This window comes from Durio zibethinus, chromosome 16, assembly GCF_047325235.1.
Source record: "Durio zibethinus cultivar Kanyao isolate XHJ-2024 chromosome 16, ASM4732523v1, whole genome shotgun sequence".
NCBI lineage: Eukaryota > Viridiplantae > Streptophyta > Magnoliopsida > Malvales > Malvaceae > Durio > Durio zibethinus.
Window position 1 is genome coordinate 6,875,272 of NC_143177.1, and position 19,769 is coordinate 6,895,040.

Sequence of the window (19,769 nt, forward strand, 5' to 3'; positions counted from 1 at the left end):
ATTAAAAGCCAAGTTGGTCCTAAAGCAGAGAGATGTGCCACCAAGAAAACACCCATCATGAAAAGGTCCTGAAGATATGAAGATTATAAAGCACAAATTTGAAGAAGAGAAAGAAATATGGCAGCTTGAAAAAAAGAGGTGTCAATATAAAATTAATGAATTGAAAGATAAAATTGAAGAGAGTGAAGCCAAATTTCGAAGGCTTGAAAGAAAATGAAAAGATATTTTTGAAAACTTGCATAAGTTCTTCATTTCAATAGCCATTGAGCTTAAAGAATTAAGAAAGAATGCAAAACAACTTAAGTCCAATTTGTTGACTAAGGAAAAAGAGCTTAGTCAGTCTGTAGAAGAAAAAAAGATATTATAGGGTCCCATGGATGACTTGAAAAAACAAATACACTATCAATGAAAAATGATTCAAGTTTTAAGAGAAGAACGAGATTGATTCAAACTTAGAGCAAACGAAGCCTAATATTAGAATGAAGAATGTTTCATGAATGAATCTCAAATCACTCGCTTAGTGAAATAAATAAGAGAAGTCAGCTTCAAAACAAAAGACATGGCCCAAGAAGCTAAACAAGTAAAGGAAGAAGTCTACCCAGGATAGCATAGCCAACGTTTGACCAATTTTTTAGATAGTACTTATGAATAGTACAAGCATGTAAGGTGGTTTTTTTTTAAATTAAAATATTATTCTGGTTTGAATGTAAGGAGTCTTCAGTAAGATAGTATGGCAAACTTAAAGTGCAATATTGCAATTTAAGTAATGAGATGTTGTGATGTGGTAGTTCAAGTTTAAACTTAAAATCTTTTTAATATTGGATACATAACAAGCACATCTTTTGCATTCATGCATTCATGCATCATATGTGTGTTTCATCCGATGTTAAATTTTTTTTTAAAAAATGCATCATGACTAAAAGAAAAAGACCTCAAAATAACAATTCTCAAAAAGTTTCCCTTAACTTGACCAAGTGTAAAGATAGTCAGGCCATGAGGAAACATAGATTAAACTACTCGTCATCGTTACAACACTTGCTCACAAGTCAAAATCATGAAAAATGAGCAAGCATCTAAAATGAAAAGGATGGAGAAAAGTCAGTTTGATATGTAAGAATAAATTATTAGGTTTTAACAAGAGTTGATAGAACAAATGACTAGGTCTCAAGAAGAAACTCGAAAAAAAATGGCTACAATGATAAACATGAAAAGGAAAATGACTAAGGGAAAAAGAGTAGATGAAGAAGTAACCACTAAAAAAAGCCCTAAGCCTAAGAAAACACTAGTGATAAAGAAGATCCATTGTATCCACCAGGGTTCACTCCACCCTATGCTCAAACCTCTCATAAGTGCATCCACAAATGACATAGCTTGAAAGGCATTACATGCTTAGTTTAATTTACCTCCCTTCATGGTTTAACCACAAAGTCAAGGATATATTGGTCTAAACATTAGGGCAAGTTATGTTGATCCCAATATGATCCCAAATTTAGATGATCCAAGAGAATAGGAGAAACTAAAAAAAAGTACTTTTGAACAATTTGAAAATATAAATGAGCAACAAAAATTAGATCTCTTGGAAGAAAGGCTATGTGCTATTGAAGGTGTGAATGTTTTTTACACAATTGATATGGGTGAACTCAGTTTGGTTCCAAATTTGGTAATCTCACTAAAGTTTAAAGTACCAAAATTTAAAAAATATAATAGAATCAAATGCCCGTTAGCACATATCACCATATTTGCTAAAAAACAACTGGGTATACAGATAATGACAAGTTGCTTATCTATTATTTTCAAGATAGTGTTATCGAATCAACTACTATATGGTATATTCTATTAGATAGGAATCGTATTCATTCATGGAAAGATTTGGGCAAAAAATTTATTACTCAATACAACCATGTCACAAACATGGCTCCAAATAGATTGTCCTTGTAAAACATAGAAAAGAACGCTAATGAAAACTTTAAAAAATATTCCCATAGATGACGAGATGTTGCCATCCAAGTTTAGATTTTTCTCACCAAGAAGGAAACAACTATTCTATTCATCAATACCGTTCAAGCCCTATACTACAACAGGCTCATTGATCATGCTATGAAAAACTTTGTTAATATGGTAATTGCAGGTGAGATAATAGAAAATACCATTAAAAATGAAAAGATCAAAGGGGGTGATGTTTTTAGATAAAAAAAAAAAGGATCACCCAAGAAAAAAAAAAGTAAAAGTGCAAGCTATCAGCACTAAAAAACCAAAACCAAGACCTTTTACTCCATACCACTCATATCTTGTATACCAACCTGCTTACCTAACCATTTCTAACATTTCTTAAAATTCATACCATTACCAACTAGTGCAAACCTAAATACCTACTTTTCAAACCAATTTTCATCCTCGAGCACCTCCACCATGACTTTTCCTTAAGTCAAACACCATAGACTTTTATCGAAAGAAACCCTGAAATAATCAAGAGCAACAACAATTTGATCTAATTCTTATGACTTACATGAAACCGTTCTCTTAGTTATTCCAAAAACACTTGGTGGCTTGATAACCCATAAACCTTTTAAAACCTCCATATCTGAAGTGGTATGATCCTAAAGCTTCTTATGGCTATCATTATGGGATTTAGGGCCACTATCTGAAAAATTATACAATTTTCAAACGTAAGGTGCAAAGCTTGATTGATAATGAAATTTTGAATTTCTCAACAAAAGTCAGAATAAATGTAAAGGCCAATCCATTACTCAATCATGGTGGGGGATCAGTAAATGCTTTAAGTAGTGAGACAACTCAAAATATTAAAAGAGAAGTAAGCGAGATCAAAACCTATATGGATAAAATATTTGCTACCCTAGTGAAAACCAATATGATTCACCTAATACCTAGAGAGATAGAAAATGAGAATTTTACATATAATCCTAATCAAATTTGTGAATTCCATAGAGGGGCAATTGGTCATTCACTTCAAGATTGTGAAGCTTTTAGATAGGGGTTATAGAAGATGATGGATTCTTTCCTAGTTGAATTTTATGAGAAACATGAAAGAATTTAGTGAATGTTATAACAGAAGATTCATCCAAAAGTAGGCTTTACCGAATGAATTTTGAGCCTGTTACCATTTTTTATGAAGAGAAATAGCATGTTAAGGTTGATAAGCTAGTTTGTTTGAATTTTGAGCCTGTCATTATCTTTTATGATAAGAAATCAAGTGTTAAAATTGTTCAACCAGTTTGTATAACTATGCCAAAGGTGATAATTGAGGTCTTTAGCCCATTCCTGTATAAAATTGATAAGACAGTCCTTTGAAAATATGATTGTAATGTCATAACACAAGGTTTGGACAATGAATTTCATCAATGTGACTTGTGATGCAAGTGTAGCAAACATAACTAATGTAGGGAGCATAACTCGAAGTGGAGAGTGCTATACCCTAAAAACACTTAAGAGAACACATAAAAGAAAAGTAAAAAAAAAAAAAAAGAAACAAGCTTAGAAAAGAAGATAGACCACCCAACAATCAAGAAATTTGCTCGACCCCACTTATAAACTGAAAACATAAGAATTCGATTATGAAAAAAGAAGCTTATGAGTTCTTAAAACTTATTAAGCACTGTGAGTATAGTGTGGTGAAGCAATTGAATTACTTACTAGCTCAAATTTTTATGCTCTCATTATTGTTGAATTTTGAGCTCATAGAAATGCCTTACTCAAAGTACTCAATGAGGCTTATGTAGCTTATAATATATCTATAAAGAAACTTGATCACATAGTAGGAAACATCACAGTGAAAAATTTTATATCGTTTAGCGATGATGAGATTTCACCTAGTTGTAGAGGCAACGATAAGACTTTACATATCTCCACAAGATACAAGGATCATACACTAGCTAAAGTGTTTATTAATAATGGATCCTCTTTGAATGCCATGCCTATAACTACATTATCTAGATTGCTAGTCAACATATCTTACATGGAGACACATTACATGATAGAAAAGGCTTTTGATAGGACTCACTGTGAAGTAATAGGCGCTATCAAGCTACTAATTCAAATTGACCCATGTACTTTTGATATAGTCTTCTAGGTTATGAATATTGCTCCCTCTTATAGCTATATTTTAGGAAAGCCATGGATTCATATGGCAGGAGTTATTTTTTTCACTCTACATTAGAAAGTGAAATTCATAAATGATGAAAAGGTGGTCATTGTCACTGATGAAAGAGATTTACTGGTCACTAAACCATCAACTATGCTATATGTTGAAGCAACTTAAAAAGCCTTGAAATGTTCTTTCAAATCCTTTAGATTCACTAATGCAATCTATATAGGTGAAGGATCAAATATCCTACTTCATGTCCATCCAAAGTTTCCAAAATGGCCCTAAAAAAAGTGGCAAAAAAAAGATAATAAGTGTGGACTAACTTGCAACGGATGAAACAACCATGGATAATACCTAAGAAAGATAATCGATTTGGTCTGGGATACAAGCTTACTTGAAAATGAAGAATGAAATTCATAGAGGAAAAAAGAGAAAAAAGGTTGGCTCATTTTTTGGGACAAGAGATAAAAACTGAAAGCTTATCTTCTTCTCCCCTCTATGAGTCTTTTATCTCAACTAGTTATATCTATCGAGATGCAGTAGGAAACATAAAGAATAGACCTACACCATCATTGAAAGATATCTTCACTGAATTTTAAATACAAATGGTGGGTGAAAAAGAGGTGAACAAAGATCCAAGAAGTTCATAGGTGTATCTTACTCCTCTTAGTGCAAAATTGAATAATTGGCATGTTAAGGAGCTTCTTATTATTTTAAATTTTCTTCAAAGGATGTGTTGAACCTAATCTAAATATTTTTGTTAAAAGTATTAAATGTCTTGTATGTGTGCTTGTTTCCTTATTTTCATTTGAAAAAATGATAAGTATAAACCATTTGTCACATTCATTTTGCCTCTTTCATTTCAATTCCTTATATTACTATATATCCCTCTACATTTCGTCCATTTCACTCATTTTTAGGTATTCAAATAATGAATGCAAAGATCATCATGAAAACATTCCAGGATTTGATTTTGAAAATTCTATTTATATTGGTGAACTTGATGATAAAAAAAATATGGAAGACCATGCAATATCCCCAGAATTATTGAGATTAATGGAATAAGAAGAAAAGCAAATCATGGATTTTTAAGCTACATTCAAATCAAAATGGCACAAGAACATATGGAAAAGACTACTTTTATAACATTATGGGGAACATTTTGCTATAAAGTCATACTATTCAATTTGAAAATTGCTAGAACATCTTATTAAAGAGCCATAATAACTTTATTTCTTAATCTGATGCATAAAAAAATAGATGTGTATATGGATGACATGATTGGCAAATCTCATGAAAAAAAAAATCATATGGCTAATCTCATAAAGTTATTTGAGAGATTAAGAAAGTTTTAGCTCAAGCTTAACCTAGCTAAATGTACTTTTGGTGTAACTTTAGGAAAATTACTTGAATTTATCATTAGTCAAAGAGGAATTGAGGTGGATTCAAATAAGATATGCACCATCCAAGAGCCACCACATCCACGCACATAAAAAGAAAAAAGGGGATTTCTAAAAGTTTGAATTATATTGCATTTTTCAACTTACAGCCAAATGTGATTGCAAATTCAAGATTCTTAAAAAATATGGGTCAGGGGAATGGGATGAAGATTGTCAAATGGCATTTGAAAAAGTTAAAAAATACTTATCAAACCCATCAATATTAATGCCATATATCATTAGAAGACCCCTTATATTGTATTTAATGGTGCATGAAAAATCAATGGGATGCGAGTCGGGGTAACATGATAAAACAATAAGGAAAGAACAAGCTATTTATTACCTGAGCAAAAAGCTCATCAATCCAAGTATTCACTATTAAAAAAGATGTGTTGTACACTAGCTTGGACAACTCATCGGCTTAGACAATACATGTTGTACTATACTACTTGACTTATTATAAAAATACATCCAATCAAGTACATTTTTGAAAAGCCTTCATTATAAAAAAGAATAACAAGATGGTAAGTGCTACTTTCTAAATATGACATTATGTATATATCTCAAAAAGCAATTATAGAGAGTGCTATTGCTGAATTTCTTGCAAAATGCGCTCATAAAAATTATGTGCTTGTGACATTCGATTTTTCAAATGAAGACTTAATGTTTGTATTGCACATAGATGAATAAGAGCCTAGTAAAGATGCATGGAAAATGTATTTTGATTATGCATATAATGCTTTGGGGCATGGTATAGGGGTAGTCTTGAAATCTTCAAAAAGAGACCTAATCACTACAAAACTAAGTTTTAATTGTACCAATAATGTGGTAAGATATGAAGCATGTGTTACGGATCTTCAAGCTGCTCTTGAAGGGAAGGCTTATACATTGAAAGTTTATAGAGATTTTGTCTTAGTCATATATCAATTACGAAAAGAATGAGAAACCAAAGATTCAAAATTGGTTCTATACCAAAAGTATATATTAGAATTGATAAAAAACTTTGAGAATATTTAGTTTTATCATTTATCCCAAAAAGAAAATCAGATGGTTGAAACTTTGGCTACATTGGCAGCAACGTTCAAAATAAATGAAAATGCTAAAATCTAACCCATTAAGTTGATTTTGTGAGAAAAACCAGCTCACTATTCAAATGTTAAAGAAGAAGTTGATGAAAAATCATGGTATTCTGACATATTACAATATGTCAAGTATTAGCAATACCTAGAGCACATACCAGATAATGATAAGAGAACTCTAAAAAGACTAGCAATGGGTTTTTCATTTGACAAAAAAATTTTATACAAGAGAAATTGTCAAACACTATTTAGATGTATGAATGCTACTGAAACTAAAAAGTTACTAAAAGAAATCCATGAAGGTGTTTGTGGAACTCATGTAAATGGTCATATGATGAATAAGCAAATCATGAGAGCACAATGCTATTGGTTGACAATGGAACGAAATTGCATTGACTATGCTAGAAAATACCGTAAATATCAAATTTATGTAGATAAGATACAAGTTCCTCCAATATTCTTGCATTTTATATCAACACCTTGGCCTTTCTCTATGTAAGGAATGGATGTGATAAGGGAAATTATGCTAGAAGCTTCAAATGGACACCAATTCATTTTAGTGGTGATCGACTACTTCACAAAGTTAATAAAGATGACTTTATATGCTAATGTGACAAGAATAATGGTTTACAAGTTCATAAAAAAAGAGATCATATGTAAATATAGACTTTCAAAAAAGATAATTTAAGATAATGCTCTTAATTTGAATAACAAAATAATGAGTGAGGTTTGTGTTCAGTTCAAAATCAAACACTACAAATTGATGCCTTATCATTCGAAAATAAATGGGGCAATTAAAGTGACCAATAAGAATGTAAAAAAAATTATTGAAAAGATGACTGATGTGTATAAAGATTGGCATGAAAAGTTATCATTTGCATTACATACTTATCAAACTTCAATTCGTAGATCTACAAGAGCTACACCATTTTTATTGGTATATAGGATGGAGGTAGTGTTACTCATTGAAGTTTAAATTTTTTCTTTGCGCATTGTCATGAAAGTCGAGTTGAAAGAAGCTAAGAGGGTTCACACTCTGTATTAATAGTTAAATCTCATTAAAGAAAAAAGACTAGCTATATTATATCATGGTCAACTATATCAAAGAAAAATGGTACGAGCTCATGACAAAAAAATTCACCTTCGATAATTTTGAGAAGGAGAATTAGTATTGATGAAGATTCTTCCTAACCAACAAGATCCTTGGGTAGAATGGACTTTTAATTAGAAAGGTCTAAATGTGGTAATGAAAGCGTTCTTTGTTGGGGCACTGATCTTGGCAAGAATAAATGGGGATGATTTGTCAAATCCAGTAGCAATTTTGAATAACTTTTTTTCTCCATCTCTTATTTCTAATTGTCTATATATATTCTCATGGATTCTAGTCTTTAAATCTCGAATAACCTCTTTTGCCTTTCTTTTTCGCTGTTTTATAGTTCAGATAACTCGCCTAATTCTTATTGTTCCTTAAATTCCTAAAACACTCCCTCTTAGCTTTAATTGTCATTTTCACATTCTCATTTCCCCACTAAGATTCCTTTCCTAATGGTGCACAACTCCTAGATTCATCAAGTGCCTCTTTAGTAGCCTTTTGAATTTTGGTAAAAATATTTTCCCATATTACTTCTACATCCTCATCAAGCGTCCAATCGATCTCTTTTACTAATCTATCCCTAAAAGCTAACATTTTGTCCCCTTCAAGTTTTACAATTTAATACGTGATTCATGGCTCTAGTGCATCCAATTTGACCTCTAAAGGTGAAAGATATCTAAAACTAGTAGTTTATGTTGTGTTGTTATACTCTTACTCTATATAATTTTACAATCCTTATAGCTATTTCTATCATCTTTCCTCATAAAAAAAAAAATTTGACTAGCATTTAACCCACTCCTAAAAGTCACTAAATGCGATTCTCTTTTCCTAAAACACATGCTTAATATAAATAGGTCAAATGCTAGAATATTATCCATTATATCGTTTTTTTCTCCAAAACCATATCTTCTACACAGCATTTCAAAGTCACTATAATCCTTGTCTAGTGACCATTTATGTCTCCTCCAATAAAAAAACTTTTCTCTAATAAATAACTTAAAACATATATATATATGCCTTAAGTTATTGTGTCTTTAAATTCTTGTTTTAAGAGTTATGTTTCTATTGTTTGATGCGTTCTATTTATAGTTCCCATTAAAGTAGAAATAACTTTATTAATATTGGATAAAAAGTCAAAAAAATGTTTGATGGCGTAAGACTTAAGTTAACCGAATGTAACTAAGTTGCATTGTTTCTCTTCCAAAGTTATATATCGCCAGGCTACTAAAAATATTGGTAATGTTCAAACTCTGATGTGATCAAACTATTTGTACCATGTCTCATTATGATGAAAATAAGACCATTTGTTAATATATATATTTCTTACATATGCTTTACAAATTTATTTTAGGTGTACAGTTATATGGTGAGGATTCATAATGAATTAAAATTTATTCCAAATACAATTTTTCACCTGAATCATATTATATTAGTATAATGTTAATTTTGTTTGGAATCTTAAAATTAATGGATCAACTTTCTTTTTCTTATGTCATAGTGCTTTAGGTATTCATAAGGTACAAAATTGAAATATTGAACTATTCTTCTATATTTGTTAGTTTGCTTAATATATTTTTTATAAAATTAAATAAGTAAATTTAATTGAGATAATAAAATGATATAAAACAAAAAAAAATTATCAAAAGGTTTTTCATGTGTAGATATTTTGTTGGCATTTACCCTCTTTATATTTGACAAATCTTTATATCATTTAATTATCCAATGGTTTTATAATCCTTATTTGATTGCCCTTATTTCATAATCTTTGTAAAGTTTTGTTAGCATTTACCATTTTTAAACCTTATTTGGAAATTTTCATTTACATCGCAATGACTTCATATCTACTAACATTTTCTTAGGTTTTAGTTATTGCGATGTAAAAAAAAAATTTATATCATTTAGTTAGGGGCTTATCTTTTATTAAATGTTATAAAATATATTCAAATTATAATTTCATCATGAAGAATTTGAAGGTTGTTGAGATACATCAAAATCATGCCCACCCATCACGAAGCATAAAATTTCTACTCAATATTAAATTTTTTTATTATTAAAAATTAATTTTACATTTAATGTAACATATTTTCATATTATTAATAAATGCTTTTTTAATTTATTTAATTTTAATTTTTATATAATTTAATTATATTTAATTTAAAATTTTAATAAACTAAACATGAATAATTTGAATTTTAAATTTGAAATAATCCCAATTCAAATAACCCAAAACCCAATTTGCCTAAATCTAAAATAACATAATATGAACTAGATTGATAAAAAAAAAAAAAAATGAAATGATCTACAATTTTCATTATCCAAATTGGAAGTAAGTCAAATTTTGTTTTACATGAAATGATGTACCAAAAATAATCTAACACTACTTTTGGTTAATAATCATCATGCTTAGCATGTATAATAATTTAACAAAAGCAAAGTAACGAAGATGGCCTCTTTTTTGAATCTAATGAAGTTTGTACCTAAGATTGTGCTCTTCCTCTTTCTCATTTTCACTACTTCACCCATATCGAACTAAGATCCAACCCTAACCCCATGGACCCACCAATTCCACTCCATCTTGGTTATGAACTATAGTGGAATTCTCCCGGTGATTGACTTTTGGTACAACTAGCCCAATGAAAGAAACTTCAACATAATTCAACACCAACATGGTAATATCCTTTATGACCTTGAGTGGAACAATGGCATTTTCTTCTTTTATACCTTTGACTCCTCCAAAGAGTGCAACAGTGCAAAACTTGAGGTTGGGATTCCACAACCTAATTGGTTAGATGGACATAAGCTTTATTCTTTGATAGTTCAAATAATTTTATATATTATCTTTATTCTTGTATAAAAGCACTAAAGTACTTTTTGTCCATTCTTCTGGCATCTTTTAAGTAAGCCAAATTTTATTAAAAGGATCCGTCAACCATCCTATCCCTATTTCACCTTAAGCATTTCCAAATTTCAATTGGGATTCTATCTGGTCCTACAACTTTCTTTGCTTTTATTATTTTTAAAGCCTCTTTAACTTGATATCTTTTAATATTATGTTTAAATACATAATTTATATCCTTAAAATGTATAGTAAGCTCACTTATATCATGTTCAAAATTGCCATTAAAGAGGTTATCAAAGCAATCTCTCTATTTCTTTTTAATCTCTTCATTCTTTGTTAAAACTCTTTTGTCACTGCCTTTTATACATCTTACACCATTAAGATCCCTACTATTTTCATCCCTCATCTTAGAAATTTTTAACAACTCTTTTTCTCCATCCTTGTTTTTAGTTTTTTATATAATTCTTCATGGGGTCTTTGAATCTAGAATAACATTTTCAGCTTCTTGTTATGTTGTCTTATACTTTAGATAACTTGCCTAATCCTTATTGTTGGTTAAATTCCTATAACACTCCTGCTTAGTTTTAATTGTCTTTTTCACATCCTCATTTCACTGCCAAAATTCATTTCCTAATGGTGTACAACTCCTAGATTTGCTAAGTATCTCTTTAGCAACCTTTTGAATTTTGGTAAAAATATTTTTTCACATTACTTCTATATCTTTATCAAGCTTCAAATTAACCTATTTTACCCTACTATCCTTAAAAGCTAACATTTTGTCCGTCTGTAAGTTTTACCACTTAATACGTGGTCCATAACTCTGGTGTATCCTTTTTGATCTTCGGAGGTGAAAGATATTTAAAACTAGCGGTCTATGTTATGTTGTCATACTCTCACTTGATATAACCTTGCAATCCTTATATCTACTTCTATCTTTTTTTCTTAGAAAAAAAAAAGAAACTAATTTGACTAGCATTTGACCAACTCCTAAAAGTCACTAACTATGATTCTTTTTTCTTAAAACATATGTTTAATATAGTTAGGTCAAATACAATAGCAAACTCGAGAATATTATCTCTGATATTGTTTCTTTCTCTAAAACCATATTTTTTATGCAACTTTTCAAAATCACTACAATCCTTGCCTAGTGATCATTCATGTCTCCTCAAATAAACAACTTTTCTCCTTTTAGTATGGCTTGCACTACTTCCTTTAAATCTACCAAAAATGTTTACTTACTTGCTTGATCTAAACTTATTGCAAGGTATATGCACCAATGACGTTAATATTTTTCCTCTCCTAATATAAGTTTAACATGTAAAATTCTATTTGTCTTTTTTTTTTTCTTAACCTTAACCACATCATCTTTCAAATTCTTATCTACAATTATCCTCACTCTATTTCTACTTCTTACCTTACTCGAATTCCAAAACTTAGAGTCTCATGTTTTTGTCTCTCTAATTTTTTCTTTTACCCATTTAATTTTTTTGGAGACACATAATATTTTCTCATCTTAATCATCACATATCCTATCTCTATTAACTTACCAATTAATGATCATATATTCAAAATAGCTAAACGTAACTTATCCCCATGAACTAACTTCTTTATTCGAGTTCATTCATTAAAACAAGAGTTGTTGTGTTTTTAGTTTTAATATATATATATATATGCCTTATGTTATTGTGTCCTTAAATTCTTGTTTTAAAAGTTATGTTTCTATTGTTTGATGCATTCTGTTTATAGTTCCTGTTGAAGTAGAAATCTTTTATTAAAAGTGGACAAAATGTCAAGAAAATGTCTGATGGAGCAAAACTTAATTCAATCGAATGTAACTAAGTTGCATCCTTTCTTTTCCGAAGTTATATCTCGCCAAGCTACTGAAAATTTTAGTAATGTTCAAACTCTAATGTGATCAAACTATTTGTACCATGTCTCATTATAGTGAAAATAAAACCATTTGTAATATATATATATATATATATATTTTACATATGCTTTGCAAATTCATTTTAGGTGTAAAGCTATAAGGTGTGGATTCATAATGAATTAAAAATTATTCCAAATATAATTTTTCACGTAAATCATATTATATCAACATAATATTAATTTTGTTTCAGATTTTAAAATTAATAGATCAATTTTCTTTTTCTTATGTCATAATGTTTTAGGTATTCATAAGAAACAAAATTGAAATATTAAACTATTCTTATATATTTGTTAGTTTGCCTATATTTTTTATAAAATTAAATAAGTAAATTTAATAGAGATAATAAAACGATATAAAACAAAAATTTTATCTAAAGGTTATATATATATATATATATATATATTACTAGCATTTACCCCTTTTACATTTGACAAATCTTTATATCATTTGATTATCCAATGACTTTATAATCCTTATTTGATTATCCTTATTTCATAATCTTTGTAAAGTTTTACTAGCATTTACCATCTTTGAACCTTGTTTGGAAAATTTCTTTTACACCATGATGACTTGATATCTACTAATAATTTCCTAGGTTTTAGTTATTGTGATGTAAAAAAAAGAAAACTTACATCATTTGATTAGGGGCTTATCTTTTATTAAATATTGTAAAATGCCTTCAAATTATAATTTCATCATAAAGAATTTGAAGATCGTTGAGATACATCAAAATCAGGCCCATCACCGAAGCACATAAAATATCTGCTCAATATTAAAATCAATTTTAAATTTAATGTAATATATTTTCGTATTATTAATAAATGAATTTCTAATTTATTTAATTTTAATTTTTATATAATTTAATTATTTTTAATTTTAAAAATTAATAAATTAAACATGAATAATTTGAATTTTAAATTCGAAATAATAACTCAACCAAATTTACCCAAACCTAAAATAAAATAAGATGAACCACGTTGATAAAAAAAATCAAAATGATCCGTAATTTTCATTATCCAAACTGGAAATAAGTCGAGTTTTGTTTTGCACGAAACGATGTACCCAGAATAATCCAACACTACCTCTGGTTAATAATCACCACACCTAGCACGCATAATAATTGAACAGAAGCAAAGCAACGAAGATTGCCTCTTCTTTGAATCTGATGAAGTCCGTACCCAGGATTGTGCTCTTCCTCTTTCTCATTTTCACTACTTCACTTGGCTTCCGCAAATCCACATCGGACCAAGACCCAACCCCCACCCCATGGCCCCATCAATTCCACTCCATCATGGTTATGAACTATAGTGGAATTCTCCAGGTGATCAACCTCTGGTACGACTGGCCCAATGGAAGAAACTTCAACATAATTCAACACCAGCTTGGTAATGTCCTCTATGACCTTGAGTGGAACAATGGCACTTCCTTCTTTTATACCCTCGACTCCTCCAAAGAGTGCAGTAGTGCACAACTTGAGGTTGGGATTCTACGGCCCAACTGGCTAGATGGAGCTAGGTACTTGGGTCAGCAGCACGTGGATGGATTCCTCTGCAATGTGTGGGAGAAGGTAGACTTTATCTGGTATTATGAGGATGTTGTCACCAAGAGGCCCGTTCACTGGGTCTTCTACACCGGTAATTACTAGATATTCCTTACTACTAGTTTTACTATTACCCTTTTTCAATTGAATTAATCTATTCATCTGGGTTGAGATTGAGAATCCATGGTAAAACTGTAGGGAGGGAGGCGCATGTGATGACATTTGAAGTGGGAGCAGCTCTTGAGGATGCTATGTGGCAAGCCCCCGTCTACTGCTTTGACAATAAAACCAGTGCAGCTGCTTCAATCACCAGCATTTCCGCTAACATATTGGTGGATAGAGTTCTCAAAGGTTCTACTCTGCTCTGAATTTTCATGGGACTATGTACTCATTTCATGACCATCTATCCTTCATCCCTGTAGTTTTGATAATACTAATAAATTTCAACTGTTATTCCTCTCTTGTTGCTGGCTGCCTTATTTCTCTAGTACCATTCTAGGTTTGTCTCTAATTGCTTCCTTCTAAATGGATCTACATATCCGCTGTCAGTTTAAGAGTAATGGATTCTTCCATACATGCCTCTATATTAGCTATCAAGAGTTATGCAACATTGCGAAATTATGCCAGGACCAAGCTTGTTTTACCAGTCCATTGGATGTCTTAAATATTGCATATTAAGGTTGATGCCTTTTCATTTCTTTGCTGAATTCAAAGATTAAAAAAAGGCGTGGATTTACATGAAATGGTCATGCAAGCTATTTCCAGCCTCGAGTGATCTGCTCATGAGCAATCTCTCTTCCACTTATAGTGGCATTTCAATACTAAATACGTGAAGGCTTGGTAATCTAAGAAGAATGGAAGCTGTTCTGATTTTAGAAACTCTGATAAACAGAAGACAATTTCATTTCAATTTATATACAAAATACAGTATAAGTTTTCAACTACTTTAATTACTACATCAAGTTTTATCTGCCTTACTTTCCTTTGGATTACAGCATTCAAATCTCCCCAAAAGTTTTGGAGTTTAAAACATCAGCAAAATATTACCAAAAACATTTTTCTAAAATTGACATGAAAATTACCAGATCAGTACTTAAAGCTACTTCACATTTTTGCTGGAAACACCCACACTCCTCCTTAATGTTTCAACTTTGCTTTAGGCAAGGCCTTGTTCAGAATGTTTGCAATTTGATTTTCTGAGTTGCAATGGACCGGCTTTACTCCATTTTCTACTTCAGCTTCTCTAACAAAATGATTCTCTATCTTCATATGCTTAGTTCTTCCATGGAACACAAGATTTTTGACCATTGCAATTGCTGACAGGTTACCACAATAAATTTCTGTTGCACCCTTTTGCTTTTGATTCAAATCCATCAATACTTTCCTTAACCAGATTGCGTGATTAATTGCAGTTGCTGTTGATTGAGCAACAATATCTTTCTTCATTAAATTCCAGGTGAAAATACTTGATCCCATTCAAAACACATATGCTGAGGTGCTCTTCATGGCTTCATTAGAATGAGCCCAGGCGCTGAAGCCAAAAAGTCTTGAGCTTCCAATCCTCTTGAACCAAATTCCAATTTCGTTAGATTCTTTGATATGTTGTAACAACCTTTTAGCGGCCTTGAAATGCAACTCACTAGGATTTTGCATGAACCTAGAAAGCAAACTTGCTGCAGGCATGATATTTGGCTGTGTTGCCATCAAAGACAACAAGCAACCAACTAAACTTCTATAAACAGAGACATCAACTTTGCCTGCTGCTTCTTCCTTGATCAAGTTTTTGTTTTGAAATATGTAGTGCCGACTGGTTTACAATTTGCCATGCCAAACTTGTACTGAATCTCATTTGCATACTTTCTTTGAAAAATGAAGATTCCTTGTTTGTCTTGATGAATCTCCATTCCAAGGAGATAAGATATTTTCCCCATATCTTGCATCTCAAAAACTTTCTGCATTTCACTTTTAAAATCCTTCATAAGAGCAAAGTTGCTACTGTCACCAAGAGAAAATCAAAATACAAAGAGATAACAATCAAGTCACTGCCAGATTGCTTCACATACAGAGTAGGCTCACTGATGCTTCTGCTGAAACCGAGCTTCAACAAATAAGCATATTCTGCTATACCAAGCTCTTGGAGCATGCTTCAAGCCATAATGAGTCTTCTTAAGCAAATACAGTTTATTTGGATAACCAGCAGCAACAAAGCCTTCGGGTTGCTTAACAAAAATTTCTTCTTTCAAATAGCCATTTAGAAAGTCTGGTTTAACTTCAAGTTGGAAGATTTTCCAACCTTTTTGTCCTGCCAAGGCTATTAACACCCTAATAGTGTCATACCTTGCTACCGTCACCAAGAGAAAATCAAAATATAAAGAGATAACAATCAACTCACTGCCAGATTGCTTCACATACAGAGTAAGCTCACTGATGCTTCTGCTGAAACTGAGCTTCAACAAATAAGCATATTCTGCTATACCAAGCTCTAGGAGCATGCTTCAAGCCATAATGAGTCTTCTTAAGCACATACAGTTTATTTGCATAGCCAGCAGCAACAAAGCCTTCGGGTTGCTTAACAAAAATTTCTTCTTTCAAATAGCCATTTAGAAAGTCTGGTTTAACTTCAAGTTGGAAGATTTTCCAGCCTTTTTGTCCTGCCAAGGTTATTAACACCCTAACAGTGTCATACCTTGCTACTGGTGCAAAGGTCTCAGAAAAATCAACTCCATAATGCTAGGAATAGCCTTTCACTACCAGTCTTGCTTTGTGCTTATTGACAGAACCATTTGAATTGAGTTTGGTTCTATACACCCACTTGACGCCAGTCAGCTTCTTGTTGCTAGGCCTATTCACAAGTTCCCATGTTTAATTTTTTCAATCATGTTTAGCTCCTTCATTGAAGCCATCTGACAATTTGAACTTGCTGCTTCAACATGGTTGGCAGGCTTTGATAAAGCTGTGTTGCACCTCTAATAAATCTCAAACAACAATCTAGTACCTCTGATTGCCATCTCAGTATCACTTCTGGAATTAGAAAATTCTTTAGATATATTTTGTTCTTGGAGATCATTATCCCCAAAAAGAAGTTCACCAGCCTTAGACATTGCTGCTATATCCTAGAAAGATTCCAACCTTAGCTCTTTGATCAAGTTTGTCTCTCTTTGCTTCAGGAACATAAGAGTAGTATATGCAGCCAACAGTTGTAAGATGCTCCACGATTGGCTTAACTCCATACCGGGCCTCAAATGGACTCTTGTTCTTCGATGCCTTGGTTGGTAGTCTTTTGAGTAGATACACTGAAGTGTTGAGTGCTTATGCCTAAAAACTCTTAGGAAGGTTCTTTTCTAATAGTGAACACGTTGCCATCTCCATTATAATCCTGCTTTTCCTCTTACTTCATTTTTGTTGGATGTAGGAAACAAGCAACTAGTGCTCGATACCAGCTTCAATGTGAAATTTGTCAGAGCGATCCTCAATGCCATTATCTGATCTTAGCACCTTGATCTTCCAATCAGCATGATTCTCAACCAAGGCTTTGAATCTCTGAAACACACTAGCAACTTTAGATGTCATCTTCAAAAAATAGACCCTACACATTCTAGTGAAGTCATCTATTAATAGAATAAAATATATGCTTCCATTCAAAGACAAAGTTTTCTGAGGTCCACATACATTAGTGAATCAATTGTAACTTCTCTGAAGCTCTTCATGCCTTATTTGCTGGAAATGGAAGCTTGCTTTGCTTCCCAAACTGACACATAGCACATACTTTCTTGCAATTATCAAGCGCAGGCATATGTTGAGTTTAATTTTTACAATACATGAATAGAAACATAGTTAAAATGATCAAATCTCCTGTGCCAAAGAGTGGATTTATCAATAGAAGTGGTGCAAGCATGCATATCAGGTTTTTCCATTCAATAGGAAAGCTCGTCTCTTATTCTAATAGTCATCAGTTCACTACCATCATAATCAACAATTGTGCATGACATATTTCGAAAAATTTAAAACTAATTCTTCTCAAGCAATTGACCCACACTAGGCAAGCTTTGGCTTATTTTAGGAACAAATAAAGCTTCTTATAATAGTTTTTTACCTGTTGGAATTCCAACAACCACAACCACTTCATACAAATTCACTGTTTTCAATCCTTAATCTTGAGTTGTAGGTCTTGTCCAGCTCCTTGAAGCTGCTTTCATTCGAAGTCAACTGGTTTGTGCAACTGCTGTCAATCAACCAGGCCTTGATATAAGTGTTTGTTGCATAGCATGAAGCCACAAACGATTGCTCTTCTTGTTGCTGCTTATTTTCAACAATCTATGCTTGTTGCCCTTGTTGATCTTTTTTGTTCTTACAAATTTTCTCTACATGGCCACATTGCATACACATCTGCTCTGAATTATACGTTTAAACCAGCAAAAATTTTCTGAATGATTCCTCTTCTTTTAGTGAGAACAAGGAGGATACTTGCCCTTCCTGCCACCACCTCTGCTGCCTTGAGTCTCCTTGCCTTTTTGCTTTTCTCTCATTGGTTTGCTTCTTACCTCCATTGCTTGACGCAACCTTTTCTTTCTGTTTTTCCAGAAATGTTTCTGCAATTGTTTGCTTTTGCCTGATGGCTCTTCTTTGTGCAAGTGTTTGCAGGGCATTTACAAGCTCTGTCAAAGACATGCTTGAAAGATCCCTTGAGTCCTCAAATGATGAGAATTTTTACTAAAAATTTTCGGGCAAGTTGACCAAATCCTTTCAACAATCCTTTTATAAGTGAGCTCCTCTTGAAGGAACCGGATCTGGTTCACAACAGTAATGAGCCTGTCAGTATATTATCTGATAGTTTCGTTACCCTCCATCTTTAAAACTTGAAGTCTCTTCTAAGGTTTATGACTTGCATTTGTTTGGTTTTATCACATCCTTCAAACTCCTCCTTGAGCTTGTCCCCGGCTTCTTTTGCTATTTCACAAGCCATTGATTGAATGCAAGACATAGCCTCTAACTACTTTGCACATTCCTCACTCTGCTGCTTTTTTGAGCTATAGTGGGATTTGCTCTCAGTGGTGGTGGATCTCTACCTCCTTTTACAACCTCTCACAAATCATGTGCCTTGAGATAAGTTTTGATTTCACAACTCAAATTGGATAGTCTCCCCTGTAAAAAACAGGAAGTGGTGGTAGTGAAAAGAAAATTTTGAAGACATGAACGTGCTCACTGGTTTCTGGATTTTCTGGTTTTGTAGTGAAAAGAACCTTGCTTGTTTTCTCTCTCTTACAGCCTTTCAAGGTCACAATAGCTCTGATACTCTTTGAAGGCTTAGTAATCTAAGAAGAATGGAGAGAATAGAATGGAGAGAATAGAATGAAGAAGAGAACCTGTTCTGGTTTTAGAAACTCTTGATAAGCAACAGACGCTTTCAATTCAATTTATATGCAAAATACAATATAAGTCTTCAACTACATTATCTACTACAACAAATTTTGTCTGCCTCACTTTCCTTTGTATTACTGCATTCAGATCTTCCCAAAAGATTTACTGGAGCTTAGAACGTCAGCAAAATATCACAAAAATGCATATTTCTAAAAAATGACAACAAAAATACTAAATCAGTACTTAACTAAACAATCGTGTTACCATGTGATTTTAAGGGAATTTTTCTCAGAAGTAAAGGTTGTGTTATTTATGTCTTTCTTTGTGATTTTATTATTTCATGATCACTGATCATTGTAGGATAGAAAAGAAAGATGCCAATATGCCGT

The 19,769-nt window shown here is 32.1% G+C and overlaps 1 protein-coding gene across 3 annotated transcripts; it reads left to right on the forward strand.

Annotated features, from left to right (window-relative positions):
- The first annotated feature begins 13,526 nt into the window (after positions 1–13,526).
- LOC111290824 (uncharacterized protein At4g14100-like) lies at positions 13,527–18,799 on the forward strand. Of its 3 annotated transcripts, none has more exons than XM_089745251.1 (3): positions 13,527–14,116; positions 14,221–14,373; positions 18,664–18,799. In XM_089745251.1, the coding sequence occupies exons 1-3, from the start codon at positions 13,648–13,650 to the stop codon at positions 18,753–18,755; spliced, it is 714 nt and encodes a 237-aa protein (XP_089601377.1). In that variant the 5' UTR covers positions 13,527–13,647; the 3' UTR covers positions 18,756–18,799. The 3 variants fall into 3 exon arrangements, with proteins under 3 accessions (XP_089601377.1, XP_022738048.2, XP_022738056.2); XM_022882313.2 differs by lacking the exon at positions 18,664–18,799 and adding an exon at positions 18,188–18,545; XM_022882321.2 differs by lacking the exon at positions 18,664–18,799 and adding an exon at positions 17,435–17,662 and having other exon boundaries at positions 13,528–14,116.
- Positions 18,800–19,769: the final 970 nt, after the last annotated feature.